The sequence below is a fragment of the Bos grunniens genome, chromosome 26, assembly GCF_055505025.1.
Source record: "Bos grunniens cultivar Pamir isolate PY7600 chromosome 26, Bosgru_T2T1.0, whole genome shotgun sequence".
Classification (NCBI taxonomy): domain Eukaryota; kingdom Metazoa; phylum Chordata; class Mammalia; order Artiodactyla; family Bovidae; genus Bos; species Bos grunniens.
The window spans coordinates 21,129,110-21,145,368 of NC_141190.1; the positions used below are offsets into that span (position 1 = coordinate 21,129,110).

The following is a 16,259-nucleotide window of genomic DNA, read 5'->3' on the forward strand; positions in this document are numbered from 1 at the left end:
CATGTCCAGTTCTAACTGTTACTTCCTGACCTGCATACAGGTATCTCAAGAGGCAGGTCAGGCGGTCTGGTATGCCCATCTCATTCAGAATTTTCCACAGTTTATTGTAATCCACACAGTCAAAGGCTTTGGCATAGTCAATAAAGCAGAAATAGATGTTTTTCTGGAACTCTCTTGCTTTTTCCATGATCCAGCGGATGTTGGCAATTTGATCTCTGGTTCCTCTGCCTTTTCTAAAACCAGCTTGAACATCAGGAAGTTCACGGTTCACGTATTGCTGAAGCCTGGCTTGGAGAATTTTGAGCATGACTTTACTAGTGTGTGCGATAAGTGCAATTGTGTGGTAGTTTGAGCATTCTTAGGCATTGCCTTTCTTTGGGATTGGAATGAAAACTGACCTTTTCCAGTCCTGTGGCCACTGCTGAGTTTTCCAAATTTGCTGTCATATTGAGTGCAGCACTGTAACAGCATTATCTTTTAGGATTTGAAATAGCTCAACTGGAATTCTATCATCTCCACTAGCTTTGTTCGTAGTGATGATTCTTAAGGCCCACTTGACTTCGCATTCCAGGATGTCTGGCTCTAGGTGAGTGATCACACCATGGTGATTATCTGGGTCATGAAGATCTTTTTTGTATAGTTCTTCTGTGTATTCTTGCCACCTCTTCTTAATACCTTCTGCTTCTGTTAGGTCCATACCATTTCTGTCCTTTATCGAGCCCATCTTTGCATGAAATGTTCCCTTGGTATCTCTGATTTTCTTGAAGTGATCTCTAGTCTTTCCCGTTCTATTGTTTCCCTCTATTCCTTTGCATTGATCACTGAGGAAGGCTTTCTTATCTCTCCCTGCTATTCTTTGAAACTCTGCATTCAAATGGGTATATCTTTCCTTTTCTCTTTTGCCTTTAGCTTCTCTTCTTTTCACAGCTAATTTTAAGGCCTCCTCAGACAGCCATTTTGCTTTTTTGCATTTCTTTTTCTTGGGGATGGTCTTGATCCCTGTCTCCTGTACAATGTTACGAACCTCCATCCATAGTTCATCAGGCACTCTATCTATCAGATCTAGGCCCTTAAATCTATTTCTCATTTCCACTGTATAATCATTAGGGATTTGATTTAGGTCATACCTGAATGGTCTAGTGGTTTTCCCTACTTTCTTCAATTTAAGTCTGAATTTGGCAGTAAGGAGTTCATGATCTGAGCCACAGTCAGCTCCTGGTCTTGTTTTTGCTGACTGTATAGAGCTTCTCCATCTTTGGCTGCAAAGAATATAATCTATCTGATTTCAGTGTTGAACATTTGGTGATGTCCATGTGCAGAGTCTTCTCTTGTGTTGTTGGAAGAGGGTGTTTGCTATGACCAGTGTGTTCTCTTGGCAAAACTCTAATAGCCTTTGCCCTGCTTCATTCTATACTCCAAGGCCAAATTTGCCTGTTACTCCAGGTATTTCTTGACTTCCCACGTTTGCATTCCAATCCCCTATAATGAAAAGGACATCTCTTTTGGGTGTTAGTTCTAGAAGGTCTTATAGGTCTTTATAGAACTGTTCAACTTCAGCTTCTTCAGCGTTACTGGTCAGTGCATAGACTTGGATTACCATGATATTGAATGTTTTGCCTTGGAAACGAACATAGATCATTCTGTCATTTTTAAGATTGCATCCAATTACTGCATTTAAAACTCTCTTGTTGACTACGATGGCTACTCCATTTCTTCTAAGGGATTCTTGCCCACAGTAGTAGATATAATGGTCATCTGAGTTAAAGTTACCCATTCCAGTCCACTTTAGTTTGCTGATATCCAAATTTCATAAATTAGATATACTGTAATATGGGCCAGTCTTGTCTAATTAATGAGAGTCCATGCTTGGTACTACAAATTATATTGCTAGTGAGTGACAGTATTCTAAAGAAAGCCTTGAATCTACTGGACTTGTAGTGTAAGTAAATAATTTATAGTCTTCACAGTTTTTCCTCCCCTCCAGATGGATGTGCTTAGAAGTTATGTGGTGTTAATGACTCCTCCTGGATCAAGGGTCTCTTGTGAAGGTTCTGATCTTTTCTATTCCCAAGGAGACCAAATGAATAATGTTGAGCCCCACTCAATCAGAGTGAATATAATCCCAGAGGAACCAGTCCAACTCTGTGACCAGGGCTCAGATGCTTTAAAGCAGTCCTTTCTCCATGTCCTAAGCCTCCATCCATCAGAAGGAGGCCAGCCTCTCATGTTCCTGGCCCTTTAGGCTGTCCCATCAAGAGTGAGAGACTTCTCATTGTTTTTTCCCTTCTAAGCTGCAGACAGAGGAGCCAGTGGAGTTTAATTATTACTGGCTCAGTTACTTTACTTCATGTAGACAAGTTTAATAAATCTGAGCATCCTTCTGACTGAATATGACAAATACAAAGTTATTTTTTATTTATTATTTACTTGAGCCCAGAGCATAGCTGCTATCCAAAGTCTAAACATGTCAGCATAACTTTTGCTTCAATTCCAGTGGGAAAAAACTGGTAATATCCATCTAGCAATTTCCAATATAAGGCCTTATATCTGCTTTATTTTTCTCTCCCCAGTCTCTAAGCTCAGATATTCACAAAGAGAATGTTTAGAACTAAGCCATACAGTGTCAGAAACAGGGTGGTGATGATACTCCGAGGATGACAACAGTCATTCCCAGGAACAGGCCAACCATTAGGATGGAACCATTTCTAATACGAAGAGGTGAGAGACCTGGGAGTATCAAATGTGATCTTTGGTTGAAAAAAGGAAATGAGAATATGGTAAAGTAGTCAATGGCATACAGAGAGAGAAGAAGAAAAGCTTCTTTTCTAAGGGTGAGACTCCCTGAACCTCCTTCTATCACTAATTGTTGATAAGCACACAGTTCATCACATGCAAGAGAGATTCCTCTCTAGAATCCTACAGTCCTCTGTCGACAGGATAGTGCCATAGAAAGAATGTTGGATGAGGAGTCAGGAGACCTAGGTTTTAGTCTTGAATCTATCAGTTGCTATCTGTGTGAGTTTATTTTTTTCTATAAGTGATATCTATAAAATGGGGATGGATAACACTGCCTGATGCATTTACCATAGTTTCTGATGATACGCTAGCTGAGAAAGAGTTCTTTAAGATTGTAAAGTGCAGTGCAACAGTACGATACCAGTTTTACCTCCTTCGCCACTAACATCAAACATCTTGTGCTCAGTGAAGGGCTCTATGCTCAGGGAGGCAAGAAATACCAAGAGGCATACAGTATGGTCAGCACTGCTCAGGATAGATTAGCACAGACTTGCGTTGTTGCTTCATTCTTGTTTGTTTAGTTGATATGAAGATCGAGAGAAGAAATGCCAGATGCTGATTTACCTGCTTCTGCATGCAAATTTCATCTCATACCTGACTTTTCCAGTTGTCTGGAAGGGGCAAGTGGTGGTTGGGGCCTCCGTTCTTCTCATTGTAGTAGATGTAGGTATTGAGATCGGGGAAGTTGCGGTTCAGGTCCACCCCATTTGCATTGTTCCTGCCAACCAGATACCCAGAGATGTCCCGTTCCTAGTAGGAAAAGGAAGAAATGAAAGATGAAGGTTTAGGTTTCACACTGAATGCTCTATTGGAAGAACACTATATAGTTTTTTTTTTTTCTTTTTACTCATTAGCTCAATCTATGAAATAATGTAACGTTTTATTCTTTAACTTATCTAAAGTCCCAGTGGCATGATTCAAGTTTCCTTGTTGACCATGTGCTCGAGGTAGAGATCCCAGGAGAAGCTCGAACAAAAGAAGGGTGTTTCAGGATAATGGGAACCCATACATTTTTTTAAATGTTTGTCTATTTAATCAGAATGATAAAGGTATATATGAAAAGAAAATATAATTTTTCAGTTGATATGTATATTTTCAGATTATTTTCCATTATAGCTTATTATAAGATACTGACCATAACTACCTGTTCTATTCAGTAAATCCTCATTGCTTATCTATTTTATGTTTTATGTTTGTATCTGTTAATCCCATGCTCCTAATTTATCCCTCCACCCTCCCTTTCCCCTTTGGTAACTATGTTTGTTTTCTCTGAGTCTGTTTCTGTTTTGTATACAGATTCACTTGTATTATTTTTTAGATTCCACATATATAATAATATAATAAGTGATATAACTTATCACTTGTAATATTTGTCTTTCTCTGACTTACTCCACTTAATATGGTAATTTCTAGGCCAATCCATGTTGTTGCAAATGACAGTACTTCATTCTTTTTATGGCTGAGTAGTATTCCATTGGATATTTATACCACATCTTCTTAAACTAATCATCTGTTGACAGGCACTTTGGCTGTTTCTATGTCTTGGCTATTGTAAATATTGCTGCTATGAAAACTGGGGTGCATGTATCTTCAAATTAGAGCTTTCATCTTTTCCAGATATATGCCCAGGAGTGGGATTACTGGATCATAAAGTAGCTCTGTTTTTAGGTTTTTAAGAAACCTCTATACTGTTTTCCCAGAGAAGGCAATGGCACCCCACTCCAGTACTCTTGCCTGGAAAATCCCAGGGACGGAGGAGCCTGGTGGGCTGCCGTCTATGGGGTCGCACAGAGTCGGACACGACTGAAGCGACTTAGCAGCAGCAGCGTACTGTTTTCCATAGTGGCTGCACCAATTTACATTCTTATCAATCGTGTAGGAGGGTGGGAACTCCTATTTTTTATTTCTGCATTTATTTTTTGGCTGTGCTAGGTCTTCGTTGCTGTGAGGGCTTTTCTCTAGTTGCAGAGGCCAGGGGCTAGCCTTCGTTGCTGTGAGCGCTTTTCTCTAGTTGCAGAGGCCAGGGGCTACCCCTCGTTGCTGTGAGCGCTTTTCTCTAGTTGCAGAGGCCAGGGGCTACCCCTCGTTGCTGTGAGCGCTTTTCTCTAGTTGCAGAGGCCAGGGGCTACCCTTCGTTGCAGTGTGCTGGCTTCTCGTTGCGGTGGCTTCTCTTGCTGTGGAGCACGGGCTCTAGGGCACACGGGTTTCAGTAGTGGCAGCACTTAGGCTCAGTAGTTGCAGCTCCCAGGCTCTAGAGCTCAGGCTCAACAGTTGTGGCACACAGGCTCAGCTGCTCTGCAGCATGTGGGATCTTCCCGGACCAGGGATCAAACCCATTTCTTCCCAGACCTGTGTCTTCTGCACTGGCAGGCAGATTCTTTACCAATGAGCCACCAGGGAAGCACCTCTTATTTTTAAAAGGTTTCATGAGATATAGTTTATATGCCACAACATTCACCCAATTTAAGTGTATAACTTGGTGAATTTTAGTATGCTTACAAAATTGTGCAATCATTACCACAATTTTGGAATATTTCTATCACCCTGAAAAGAAACCTCATGCCCATTTACAATGACTATTTGGTTTTACTCCAGTTGTTGGTAATCACTTTCAATATCTAAGGGTTTGCCTTTGCCTGACATTTAAATAAGTGGGATCATATATTATATGATTGGCTTTTTTCACTAGGAAAAATGTTTTTGAGGTTCTTCCATTTCGTAGCACGTAGCAGTACTTCATTCCCTTTTATTTCTGAATAATTCCATTATATGGATTTATCACATTTTGTTTACCCATTCACCAGTTAATAGACTGTATTTGTTTCCTGGGTCTGCTGTAACAAATGACCACAATCTAGATGGGTTACAAAATGAGCAATGTATTCTTCCACAGTCCTAGAGGTTAGATGTCTGAAATCAAGATGCTAGTAGGGTTATGCTCTCTGAAGTCTGTAGAGGAAGATACTTCTTTGCTCTTCTAGCTTCTGATGGTTGCTGGCAGTCCTTGGCATTCCTTGGTTTGTAGATACTTCAGTCCAATTTCCACTTCCATCTTCATATGGCCTTCTCCCCCGTATATCTGTGTCTCTGAGTGCAAATTGCTTTCTTCTTATAAGGACACCAGTTATATTTGACTTAGGTCCCCTAATCCAGTGTGATTTCACTTTAGCTTGATGACATATGCAAAGATCCTATCTCCAAATAAGGTCATGCTCATAGGTGCCAGGTAGACATGAATTGGTGTGGCGGGGGGGGGGGGGGGGGGATACTATTAAACCCAGTACATGGGCATTTGGTTTGTTTCCACTTTTTGGCTTTTGTGGATAATGCTTCCATGAACATTTATGTACAAGTCTGAGCATGGACATATGTTTTCATTTCTAATACCTAGTAGTAGAATTTCTGTATCATAAAGTAAATTCATATTTAACTTTTTCAGAAATTGCTAAACTGTTTTCCAGAGTGGAAACTATCCTCCCCCTTTATTTATTTTACTTAGGATCCTTGATTATCTTTCTTCTGAGCAATAGCAGCTTCATGGACCCCTTAATCTCTCTGCTCACACTTCACATTTCATCATTTATTTGGTCACATATTCATTCTTTCAGTCATCCATTTAATCAATCCACATTTATTTAAGTTTATCTCTATTAAAGCCCTCTGCAACACTCTAGGGAAAGAGACAATGTGACATTACACTAGCTTTCCAGGAATTCATGGTATATATGGAGAAATAGATATTAACATAAACAATAAAATATATAAAGTGGTAGAACAGAGATAAGTTCACAGGCTCTTGCAAAACTGAAATTCTATTTGATGTTCTGTTTGGCATTGGAGAAGGGGAATAGTGTCCACTGGAGCCCTTTGGGACTGAGAGGGGAGAGCCTAAATTGGCGGCCATTCCTGGAAACAGGGTAAATGAATGAACACTAAGAGGCTGAAAACTCACAGATGTACTACTACTCTTGATTCCTCTAAGAACTCTTTATTGTTCTCAGATTTATCTATTCTTCATGGCATCATGCTCATATTTTACTCTTAGGTCTCACTGAAAACATTTTTTTGACATTCTCTTAAGTTTTCTACAGCAATTCTGTTCCAGTGGAAAATATTTATATGATTTTTCTATGTGGAGTTTGATTTTTCACTTCGATGAGATCTATGAAATACTGATTTTTATTATGCTTCCAGATATTTCCATTGCTTTCTCATTCATATCAACATAACTCATAACTGTTCATGTTAATAGTTATTCTAACTTACCTATCAGTTGACTTACTACTCACACGTGTCATTAGTTAGGCTGACAGTCAAGACTTCCCTTAACAGAAAGTTCCCACTCACAGGGTTTGCTTATTAGCTTCCTACTACTACTATAAAAAACTACCACAACCCTAGGGCTTAAATTTGCACAAACTTATGATCTTATAGTTTTGGAGGTTAGCAGACTGAAATGGGTCTCACAAGACCAAAATCAAGATATTAGCAGGGTTGTGTTCTTTCTGAAGTCTCTAATCCATTAGAACATATTCAAATCTCTATTTGACTGTGATCTCCTGCCTCTCTCTTCCACATTTAAAGAACCTGCACAATTGGTTACACTGCTGCTGCTGCTGCTAAGATGCTTCAGTCGTGTCCGACTCTGTGCGACCCCATAGACGGAAGCCCACCAGGCTCCCCCGTCCCTGGGATTCTCCAGGCAAGAACACCGGAGTGGATTGCCATTTCCTTCTCCAATGCATGAAAGTGAAAAGTGGAAGTGAAGTTGCTCAGTCGTGCCCAACTCGTAGCAACCCCATGGACCTCAGCCCACCAGGCTCCTCTATCCATGGGATTTTCCAGGCAAGAGCACTGGAGTGGGGTGCCACTGCCTTCTCCGTTGGTTACTCTGGGCCCATCCAAATAATCCAGGATACTTTAAGGTGAGATGATTAACAACTTTTATTCCCTTTGCCATGTAATACAACACATTCACAGGTTCCAAGGATTAGGACTTGAACATCTTTGACAGGCAAAGCCACATTAGTCTACATTCCCTACAGGCAGCTTTAAATTTAGGTGGCCGGGCAAGTCTTCCCTGTGTAGCAACGCAGATAGGTTGGCAGGTAGCTCTGGGAGTTGGAGAACATGATGGGTTCTCTTTTGGGTTCAGGTTCAAGATCTGCTCCCTTTGAACAAGTACACAGTAAGTGAGCAGAGGTGACTAGCTCCTCAGAGATAGATAGCTCTAGGATCTAGTGGGCTGGCAGGAGCTTTACCAACCCAGCCCCAGCCCATCACACAAAAGATGCGGGCAGGTCTGATGTGCTTCTCCTTGTCTTCCTACTGTTGTACAAGAAAGGGCTACTGGGAGGAAAGCAGCCAGGCTGGGTTCTCCCCCACACCACTTTCAAATTGTCCTGCTTTTTTGGAAACTTAAGTCTTCAGGCACATTAGCGTCCACCTCTCTGATGTCCAGAGGGGAGGTGACATTTTTTTTGTTGTTGTTATACCTTATTGTTGTTATTCTGCTTTTTTCATTTGCTGAGTCATGTCAGCAGGAGGTTGTAAGATTACAAGGGTGAAATTTAGGCTTGGTTCAACATTTGGCTGCGTTCCCCTCCCTGCTGCTATTCACCCCTCAGCCCTGTCCTCAAGTAGGTTTAAACCAAGATGGGTCATTAAAGAAGAGATGCCGAGTGGTTCCACTTGTACAGGACAGAGCAGTCCGATTCATGCAGTCAGAGAGTAGAAGGTGGTTGTCAGGGGCTGGGAGGAGGGGGAAATGGGAAATTACTAATGAAGGGTCATAATTTTTTCATTGAACAGGATAGATAAGTTCTGGAGATCAGGGATACAACATTTTACCTATAATCAGCAATACTGTATTATACACTTAAGACTTTGTTAAGGGGGTAGATTTCACCTTGAATAGTTCTTGTCAGAATAAAACAAAATTTGTAAAAAAAAGTAAAGTAGTGAAGTCTAGTCTTAAAAACATTTCAAGACTACCTCCAAAAAACATATGTTTAAAAGAAAAAAAGACCTCTTTAATTTATACCACCCCTCCAAAAAAAAAAAAAACCCCAAACAAACCAGGTTTAAATATAGCTTTTAAAGGAACATATTCTAATTCAGTAGATTTGGGGGTGGGGGCAGGACCTGGGAATCATATTTTGAATATCTTTATCCTCAATTCTGATGCACAGTTACAAAAGAACCACTGATTTAAAGTTAGGCACAATGATATTTTGAATTTATGTTAGGAAGTAAAGTAAACCCCATAAACATTTGTTTTGATCTGTCCCCTGACCAATGTGACCCTAAAATAAAGAATTCAAAGGCTCAGTACTATACTAATAGACAAAAAAGCCATATAGAAATGTAAATAAATGCAAAGAATTTATTATTTATTATATAAATTATATATTTATTATTATTAATTAAACTTATTATTTATTAAAATGTGAAGAACTAACCTGTCACACCCACAATTTCGGAGAACTTTTTCTTCTTTCCCCCCAAATACAAATTGAAATGTAGTGTGGGAGGGAGAAGAATACTTAGGATTTGAAGCCTAAAGTGCCGGGAAGGAGGGCTGTTTTGCAATAGCCTTTTGTACCTCTTTAGTATTTTCCAGTTGACAAAGTGTTGTCATTGATATTGCTTCACTGATCCTCGCAATGAAACAGAGAGCTCAGCTGGAAAGGCAGAGAGGGAATCCAGGCTCAGAGAAAAGCCACATTCATTGCCTAGGGTGCTACAGGGCTGAACCTGTCTTCAAACTTCATTCTGTTTCTCCAGCTTTTTCTCTGTCATACCATGGCATTCACAGTGGGACAAAGATGATACCTGCTCCCCAGCTTTTCCTTACACCCTTAATTAAGATGGCTCTGCTCTCTGCAGGGCCTGCCCCTGGAGGTCGGTACCTGGGCAGCAGCGGCCACCTCGTAGCCGTCAGGGTTCATGGACGGCATGATGTGGATGCGCGTGTCCTCCACCAGCCGGACGATGCGCTGGTTCCTGTTGCGGAACTCCTCACACAGGAACTCCGACAGCTGCAGCAGCAGCTCACGGCCTAGCACCTCATTGCCGTGCATATTCCCCACGTACTTGACTTCCGGTTCCACTGCAAGTGAGAGAAACACACGCAGGAAGAAGATGGGGAACGCTAGTAAGTGCTGCTGATTCTTAACCGTGCCAAGGGACACTTTCCTTCTTTTTCAGTAATGAATAAAAGAAAACCTCTTGTTTGCAGGAGGAGAAGGGGACGACAGAGGATGAGATGGCTGGATGGCATCACTGACTCGATGGACGTGAGTCTGAGTGAACTCCAGGAGTTGGTGATGGACAGGGAGGCCTGGCGTGCTGCGATTCATGGGGTCGCAAAGAGTTGGACACGACTGAGCGACTGAACTGAACTGAACTGTTTCTGTTAGGTCTTTTCCAATAACCCCTGAGCCCTCTTTGAATAAACTGTAACTACAAATGCTACAACAATTCATGCCAGCGATAATAATGTCTACTATTTGTTAAAACAATACTGTGCACTAGGCATTTATGTTATTGCTAATCTTCACAGAAAATCTGTAAAGTCGCCATTATTAGCTTCAGGATGAGGGTGTGGGGTATGGAAGAGGTTAAGTAACTTGTCTGAGGTCATCTGGCTGATTAACAATGGAGGTCAAAGCCCAGAGGTAGCTTAATGCTTCTCAGAGACAAACTTTTTCAGGATAAGGATGGTGCTTTTCCAAGATCTGCTAGCCTAGACTCCTCTAGGCTATAGCATAACAGTTCCTAATTGTACCAGTTAAAAATATAATTTTCCTGGTACTCAGGAAACTAAAATCTCCCCTTCACATCTGAGAATGCTGTGTCTTGAGGCACAGAGCAGGAAGGAGTCTATGTTTGTCTCATTCCTTAGTCTTTTCTTTGGCTATGTTAACTGTGCAACTGAAGTAAGAATTGAGGTCATTAAAAGAGCCTCTGCTGCTGCTAAGTCGCTTCAGTCATGTCCGACTCTGTGCGACCCCATAGACGGCAGCCCACCAGGCTCCCTTGTCCCTGGGATTCTCCAGGCAAGAACACTGGAGTGGGTTGCCATTTCCTTCTCCAAAAGAGCCTGTAGAATCACTTAAAGAAAATCATTCTTGCCCCACTTTTAAAAGGAAGGAAGGAGAAAAGCTCTAGCCAAGTGATTTCCCTTCCACCTAACGCTCTCCTGCCTCCAGGCCTTTTCTGATTCTATGCCTCTTCATCTCCACATTTCCACGTCTTCCTCACTGTCCTTCTAGGCTCAAATGCTCCTTATTCCATGAAACCAACTTCGATTCTCCTTGCTGGGAGTGAATTCACTGTTAAACTTCTCTTTCATTATACTTACCACTTTCTACTCTGAACTTCTACTTTAATTTTGCACACGTCCTATTTTCTTTACTGGACCTGGCCCTTGCAATATATGCCATTTTAAATTTTCTTTAGGACACAATCCATTGCTATTTATCTTAGCAAAGCTACAGCAGTCTTTCCCAAAGGAATGTCTATAACCCCTACGGATTGTGTAGTGGATTTTCTATCAAGTGCATTCTTTAATCTTAGTGTATTTATTTGCTCTTATCATGTCTTTCCTACTTTTCTTGGTGTTAGAAAGTGAATGTCGCTCAGTCATGTCTGACTGTTTGCAACCCCATGGACTATACAGTCCATGAAATTCTCTAGGCCAGAATACTGGAATGGGTAGCCTTTCTCTTCTCCAGGGGATCTTTCCAACCCAGGGATCGAACACAGGTCTCCTGCATTGCAGGCAGATTCTTTACCAGCTGAGACACAAGGGAGGCTCTTCTTGGTGTTATCGCTTATTTTAGGAAAGGATAGTGATAGCAGATGGCAGGTAGTATTTTTCAACATCCTTGTTCATTAAAATAAAATTTGGAAAATCTATTTTAGTCCCCTCCAATATTATTTATTTAAAAAATATTATATATGTGTGTGTATATATATAATACATATATATTTTTAACTTCCGTGAAATCCAAAAGTTTGGAACCACTGCCTTGTAGAACCTAGCATACTGCCCTGCTCTGAGTAGGTGCTCAATATAAAATTCTTTTGTCTCTACTTTCCATATATCCAGAATGCAACCATTTCTCCCAACAGCCCCTGCCATCATTTTGGTACAAGCCCTGACACCTGCATACCTGGATTATTACCATAAATATCCTACTTGAACTCCCTGTTTCAGCCTAGCCTTGCAACTCTATTCTCCTGAGTCAGTGGTTGGCAAAATTTCCCCGTAAAGGACCAGACAGGAAATCCTTTAGGGTTCCAGGGCTATATTGTCTTCATTGCAGCTACTCAATGCTTCCAGTGAAAGCAGACATGGAGAATACAGAAACAAATGGGTGTGACTGTATTTCAGTGAAATTTAATTTACCAAAACAGGTAGCGGGCCCTCAAGACTCTAGTTTGCCCACCCTTGTTCTGAGTGATCTTTCAAAAATTTTAGTCAGGTCATCTCTCTCCTCTGCTTAAAACTCTCCAAAGGCTTCAACTTCACTCAGAGCAAAAGGCAAAATTTTTGAACAGGCCTGTAAGGCCTCACGTGATCTCCTCCTGCCCCCTGAGCCCCGACAGCTCTGCGCTGACTTGCTTTCCCGTGGTTCTCTCTGCTGGGGCCACAGGGGCCTCCTGGCTGTTCCTCACACATGCCAAGCACACTCCTGCTCCTGCCTCTGTGCAGCACTTTCATCCCCGATATCAGTATGGCACCTCCATCATGTGCTCAAAAGTCACCTCAAAGGAAAAGCTTTTCCTAAAAAGAAACACCCCTCGCCTACTCAATCCACAATCCTCCATGATCCCCCATCTCTCCTTCCTGGTTTCTTTTTCTCAACAGCACTAATTTCAGCTGATATATTTATTTAGTTACCTATTTATTGCCAGTCTTATCCCACTAGAATTAAGATCCTGGGAGCAGAGTCTTCGTTTTATTCTCCATGCTATATTCAGAGTCTACCAAAATGCTTGCACTCAGTAGGTTATCAGTAATATTTGTGGATTAATTAAGGAATGGATGAAAGGAATGAATGGATGGACAGCTAACAGGGCATCAGAGAAAATAGGGATCAGTGAGATAGAATAGTATAAAAAGCTTCAGGAAAGGCCTTGAATGCTAGAAATAAGGGGGCTTAAGAAAGGGGCACAGAATGAAGGGCTAAGCCTACAATGCTCATTAGCATCCACAAGCTTCCGAAATAAACATGCAACCTGAGTAAAAGAAGGGTGTTTGCTATGCAAGTGTATCTTCAAAGCAAGGCCCTGGTCATCAGCTAATCATGAAGCCTTCCTTGAGTCAGGCTCCCCACCCCTCACACACCTCCCTTGACTGACCACATAATATTCTGAAGCTGTCATGGATTGTAAGATTGCGACCCAATGGGTGTTGGGTGCCACCCATGTGTGTAAGATTGCCATTGAAGGTTTTTAAGCAAGGGAGTGAGGTGATTATGTCAATAATTTGGCCATCTGGCATCTGTGTCTTAAATGCAGGGTTTAGAGAGTGGTGGCTGTTAGGAGTTAGGAGAACAGTTGGGAGCCCAGTGCAATCACTTAGGCAGGTTGTGATGTAATATGGGCTAAGCTGAGGGGTGTGGAAGTGGAGAGGAAAAGAGACTGAAAGAGGAAATGGTGTATCTGCATGTCACAGTTGCTGGTAGGTAAAGCAGCAAAAGCACTGAGAAATTAGAGACAACTTAAATGCCTATCAATAAATGAACTGTTAAGTACAACCATACAACCGTGGAATATTATGCAGCTGAAAATGATAATGCAGATCTACATTTCCAGACATGTATGCTATTCATCAAAGACTAGGAAATGAGAAAAGCAGATATAGTATGATTCCATCTTCATTTTAAAAATGCAAAGAAGAAAGTCTGCAAGGAGATACAACAATATGTTAACAATGGTCATCTCTGAGTGGTGAGATTATGGATAAGGGTTTTTCCTTATCTAATTTCTATTTTAATCCAAACATGGATTGCTTTTATAATAGTAACAAATAATAAATAATGCAATAAATACAATGAATAACCCAGACCTCAGATTTTCTCCAGGATCCCAGACTCTGATTACACTGTCATTCCACAAAGAGCTATCCCTAAACTCTTCCAAGTTTCCTGGCAGCACCAGAAGAGTTAATTGTTTCTCCAGAGGCATTGGATAGGGAAAGGCAGGACAGAAATAGCAAGCAAGGAAGAAGGGAGGGAAGGGGAGTGCAGGAGGGATGGGAAGGGAGCAGGGAAGAAGACTCACTCTTTTTTTTTTTTTTTTTTGAAGACTCACTCTTTTACCGTTAAGGTCTTGAGCAAACAGAACCCAAACAGGAGCAGCAGACAGGAGCTTGAATTGGGGTTGCAGCTCTCCAGAGGTTGGGCCAGCTTGAGGGCTAAGTAAGGAAATACTTAGCATAGGCTGGGGAAGTGGTGATACTGCACAGGTAGAGGGTCCATGGACCTTCCCAGAAACCACCCCAGTTACTGGATTTGGAAGGCAAGGGTCCTGCCCCCACACACTTTAAGACACACACTCAGGGCTTACAGGGTTCATGGATTCCAGGGTAGTCGCTGAATTCCAGCACGTAGAGGTGTCTCCCCTTCACACTGCGCCCAATGCTGTAAACCCGAGTGATGTGGGGACATTCGTTGTGCACCTTGTACAGCATCCGCACGAGGTCATCATAGCGGTGGTGGCGAAAGGTCACTGGGGCAACCAACTTGAAGAGAAGGAGGTGGAGGAAGATTGAGACCAGGTCTGACATCTTGCTGGGCTTTTTCAGAGACTAAATAGGCCCTGCTTCTCCCAGTAACCAGTCAAAATCCAAGGGCCAATAACCAGCTCTTCTTGTTTCCCGCTAGTAAACACCAGTGTGACAGCACCTGGGAAGAAAGTTCAGAATTGTCTGTCCAAAGCCAGAAATGATTTCTGTAGCTCTGGAATAGGCACTCGTCTCCCCTCCCCCCATTTCTCTGCCTCTCCTAATCCATGAAAACCTTTTGAAAGGTTTTTGCTGTTCCCCAGATTGGGTCGTTTCACTGATTCTAGTTTACTGATTAACAGGACTGTAAACAGGCTTCAATAAATAGCTGCTTATAACCCTTTGATTCCCAGAGAATTTTGAGAAGCTTGGCCTGTCCTTCTTCCCTATATTACAATATAGGGAAGGGTATTAAAATAGAACGCTTATCCTTTTTATTCATTCTACATCCTATCTTTCTGAAGTACAGCTGTGTCTTGTCCCTTTTTCCCTCAAAAATCTTTCAACAAATGCCAATGAGAAAATGAAAAAGTGAGCCACATTTTGAGAGAAAACAGTTGCCAATCATGTATCTGACAATATATCCAGAATAAATCAAGAATTCTTACAACCCAGTAATAAAACTAACCCAATTTAAAAGTGGGCAAAAGATCTGAATAGACATTTTACTAAAGTAGATACATGAATGACTAATGAGCACATTAAAGATGTTCAACATTATTGGTCATTAAGGAAATGCAACTTAAAATCACAAGGAGATACCATATTACACCCACATCTAGTGGCTATAATCAAAAAGACATAATAACAAGTGTTGCTGAGAACAAGGAGAAACTAGAACCCTCATACATTGCCAATGGGAATATAAACGGTGCAGCCACTTTGGAAAACAGTTTGCAGTTTCTTAAAGGTTTAAATATATACTTACTATACAAGACCTTTGAGAACTAACACCCAAAAAAGATGTCCTTTTCATCATAGGGGACTGGAATGCAAAAGTAGGAAGTCAAGAAACACCTGGAGTAACAGGCAAATTTGGCCTTGGAGTATAGAACGAAGCACGGCAAAGACTGATAGAGTTTTGCCAAGAAAATGCACTGGTCATAACAAACACCCTCTTCCAACAACACAAGAGAAGACTCTATACATGGACCTCACCAGATGGTCAACACCAAAATCAGACTGATTATATTCTTTGCAGCCAAAGATGGAGAAGCTCTATACAGTCAGCAAAAACAAGACCAGGAGCTGACTGTGGCTCAGACCATGAACTCCTTATTGCCAAATTCAGACTGAAATTGAAGAAAGTAGGGAAAACCACTAGACCATTCAGGTATGACCTAATCAAATCCCTCATGATTATACAGTGGAAGTGAGAAATAGATTTAAGGGCCTAGATCTGATAGATAGAGTGCCTAATGAACTATGGACTGAGGTTCGTGACACTGTACAGGAGACAGGGATCAAGACCATCCCCATGGAAAAGAAATGCAAAAAAGCAAAATGGAAAAAAAAATAAATTAAAAAAAAAAGCAAAATGGCTGTCTGGGGAGGCCTTACAAATAGCTGTGAAAAGAAGAGAAGTGAAAAGCAAAGGAGAAAAGGAAAGATATAAGCATCTGAATGCAGAGTTCCAAAGAATAGCAAGAAGAGATAAGAAAGCCTT

General features: G+C 41.3%; 1 protein-coding gene across 17 annotated transcripts in view; it reads right to left on the bottom strand.

The window, feature by feature from the left end:
* The window catches only part of CPN1 (carboxypeptidase N subunit 1), a 49,780-nt gene that overhangs the window by 19,027 nt on the left and 14,494 nt on the right, over nucleotides 1-16,259 (bottom strand). For 9 of the 17 annotated variants that reach the window (XM_086377216.1, XM_086377222.1, XM_086377229.1 and 6 more), the window contains exons 3-5: nucleotides 14,377-14,714; nucleotides 9,708-9,907; nucleotides 3,391-3,546 (exon numbers count right to left, since the gene is read on the bottom strand). In XM_086377216.1, the coding sequence (XP_086233342.1) occupies nucleotides 3,391-3,546; nucleotides 9,708-9,907; nucleotides 14,377-14,596 (576 nt within the window). In that variant the 5' untranslated portion in view covers nucleotides 14,597-14,714. Of the gene's footprint in view, nucleotides 1-3,390; nucleotides 3,547-9,707; nucleotides 9,908-14,121; nucleotides 14,225-14,376; nucleotides 14,715-16,259 lie in introns of those variants that run through there. The other 8 variants (XM_086377219.1, XM_086377230.1, XM_086377231.1 and 5 more) reach the window with 3 other exon arrangements.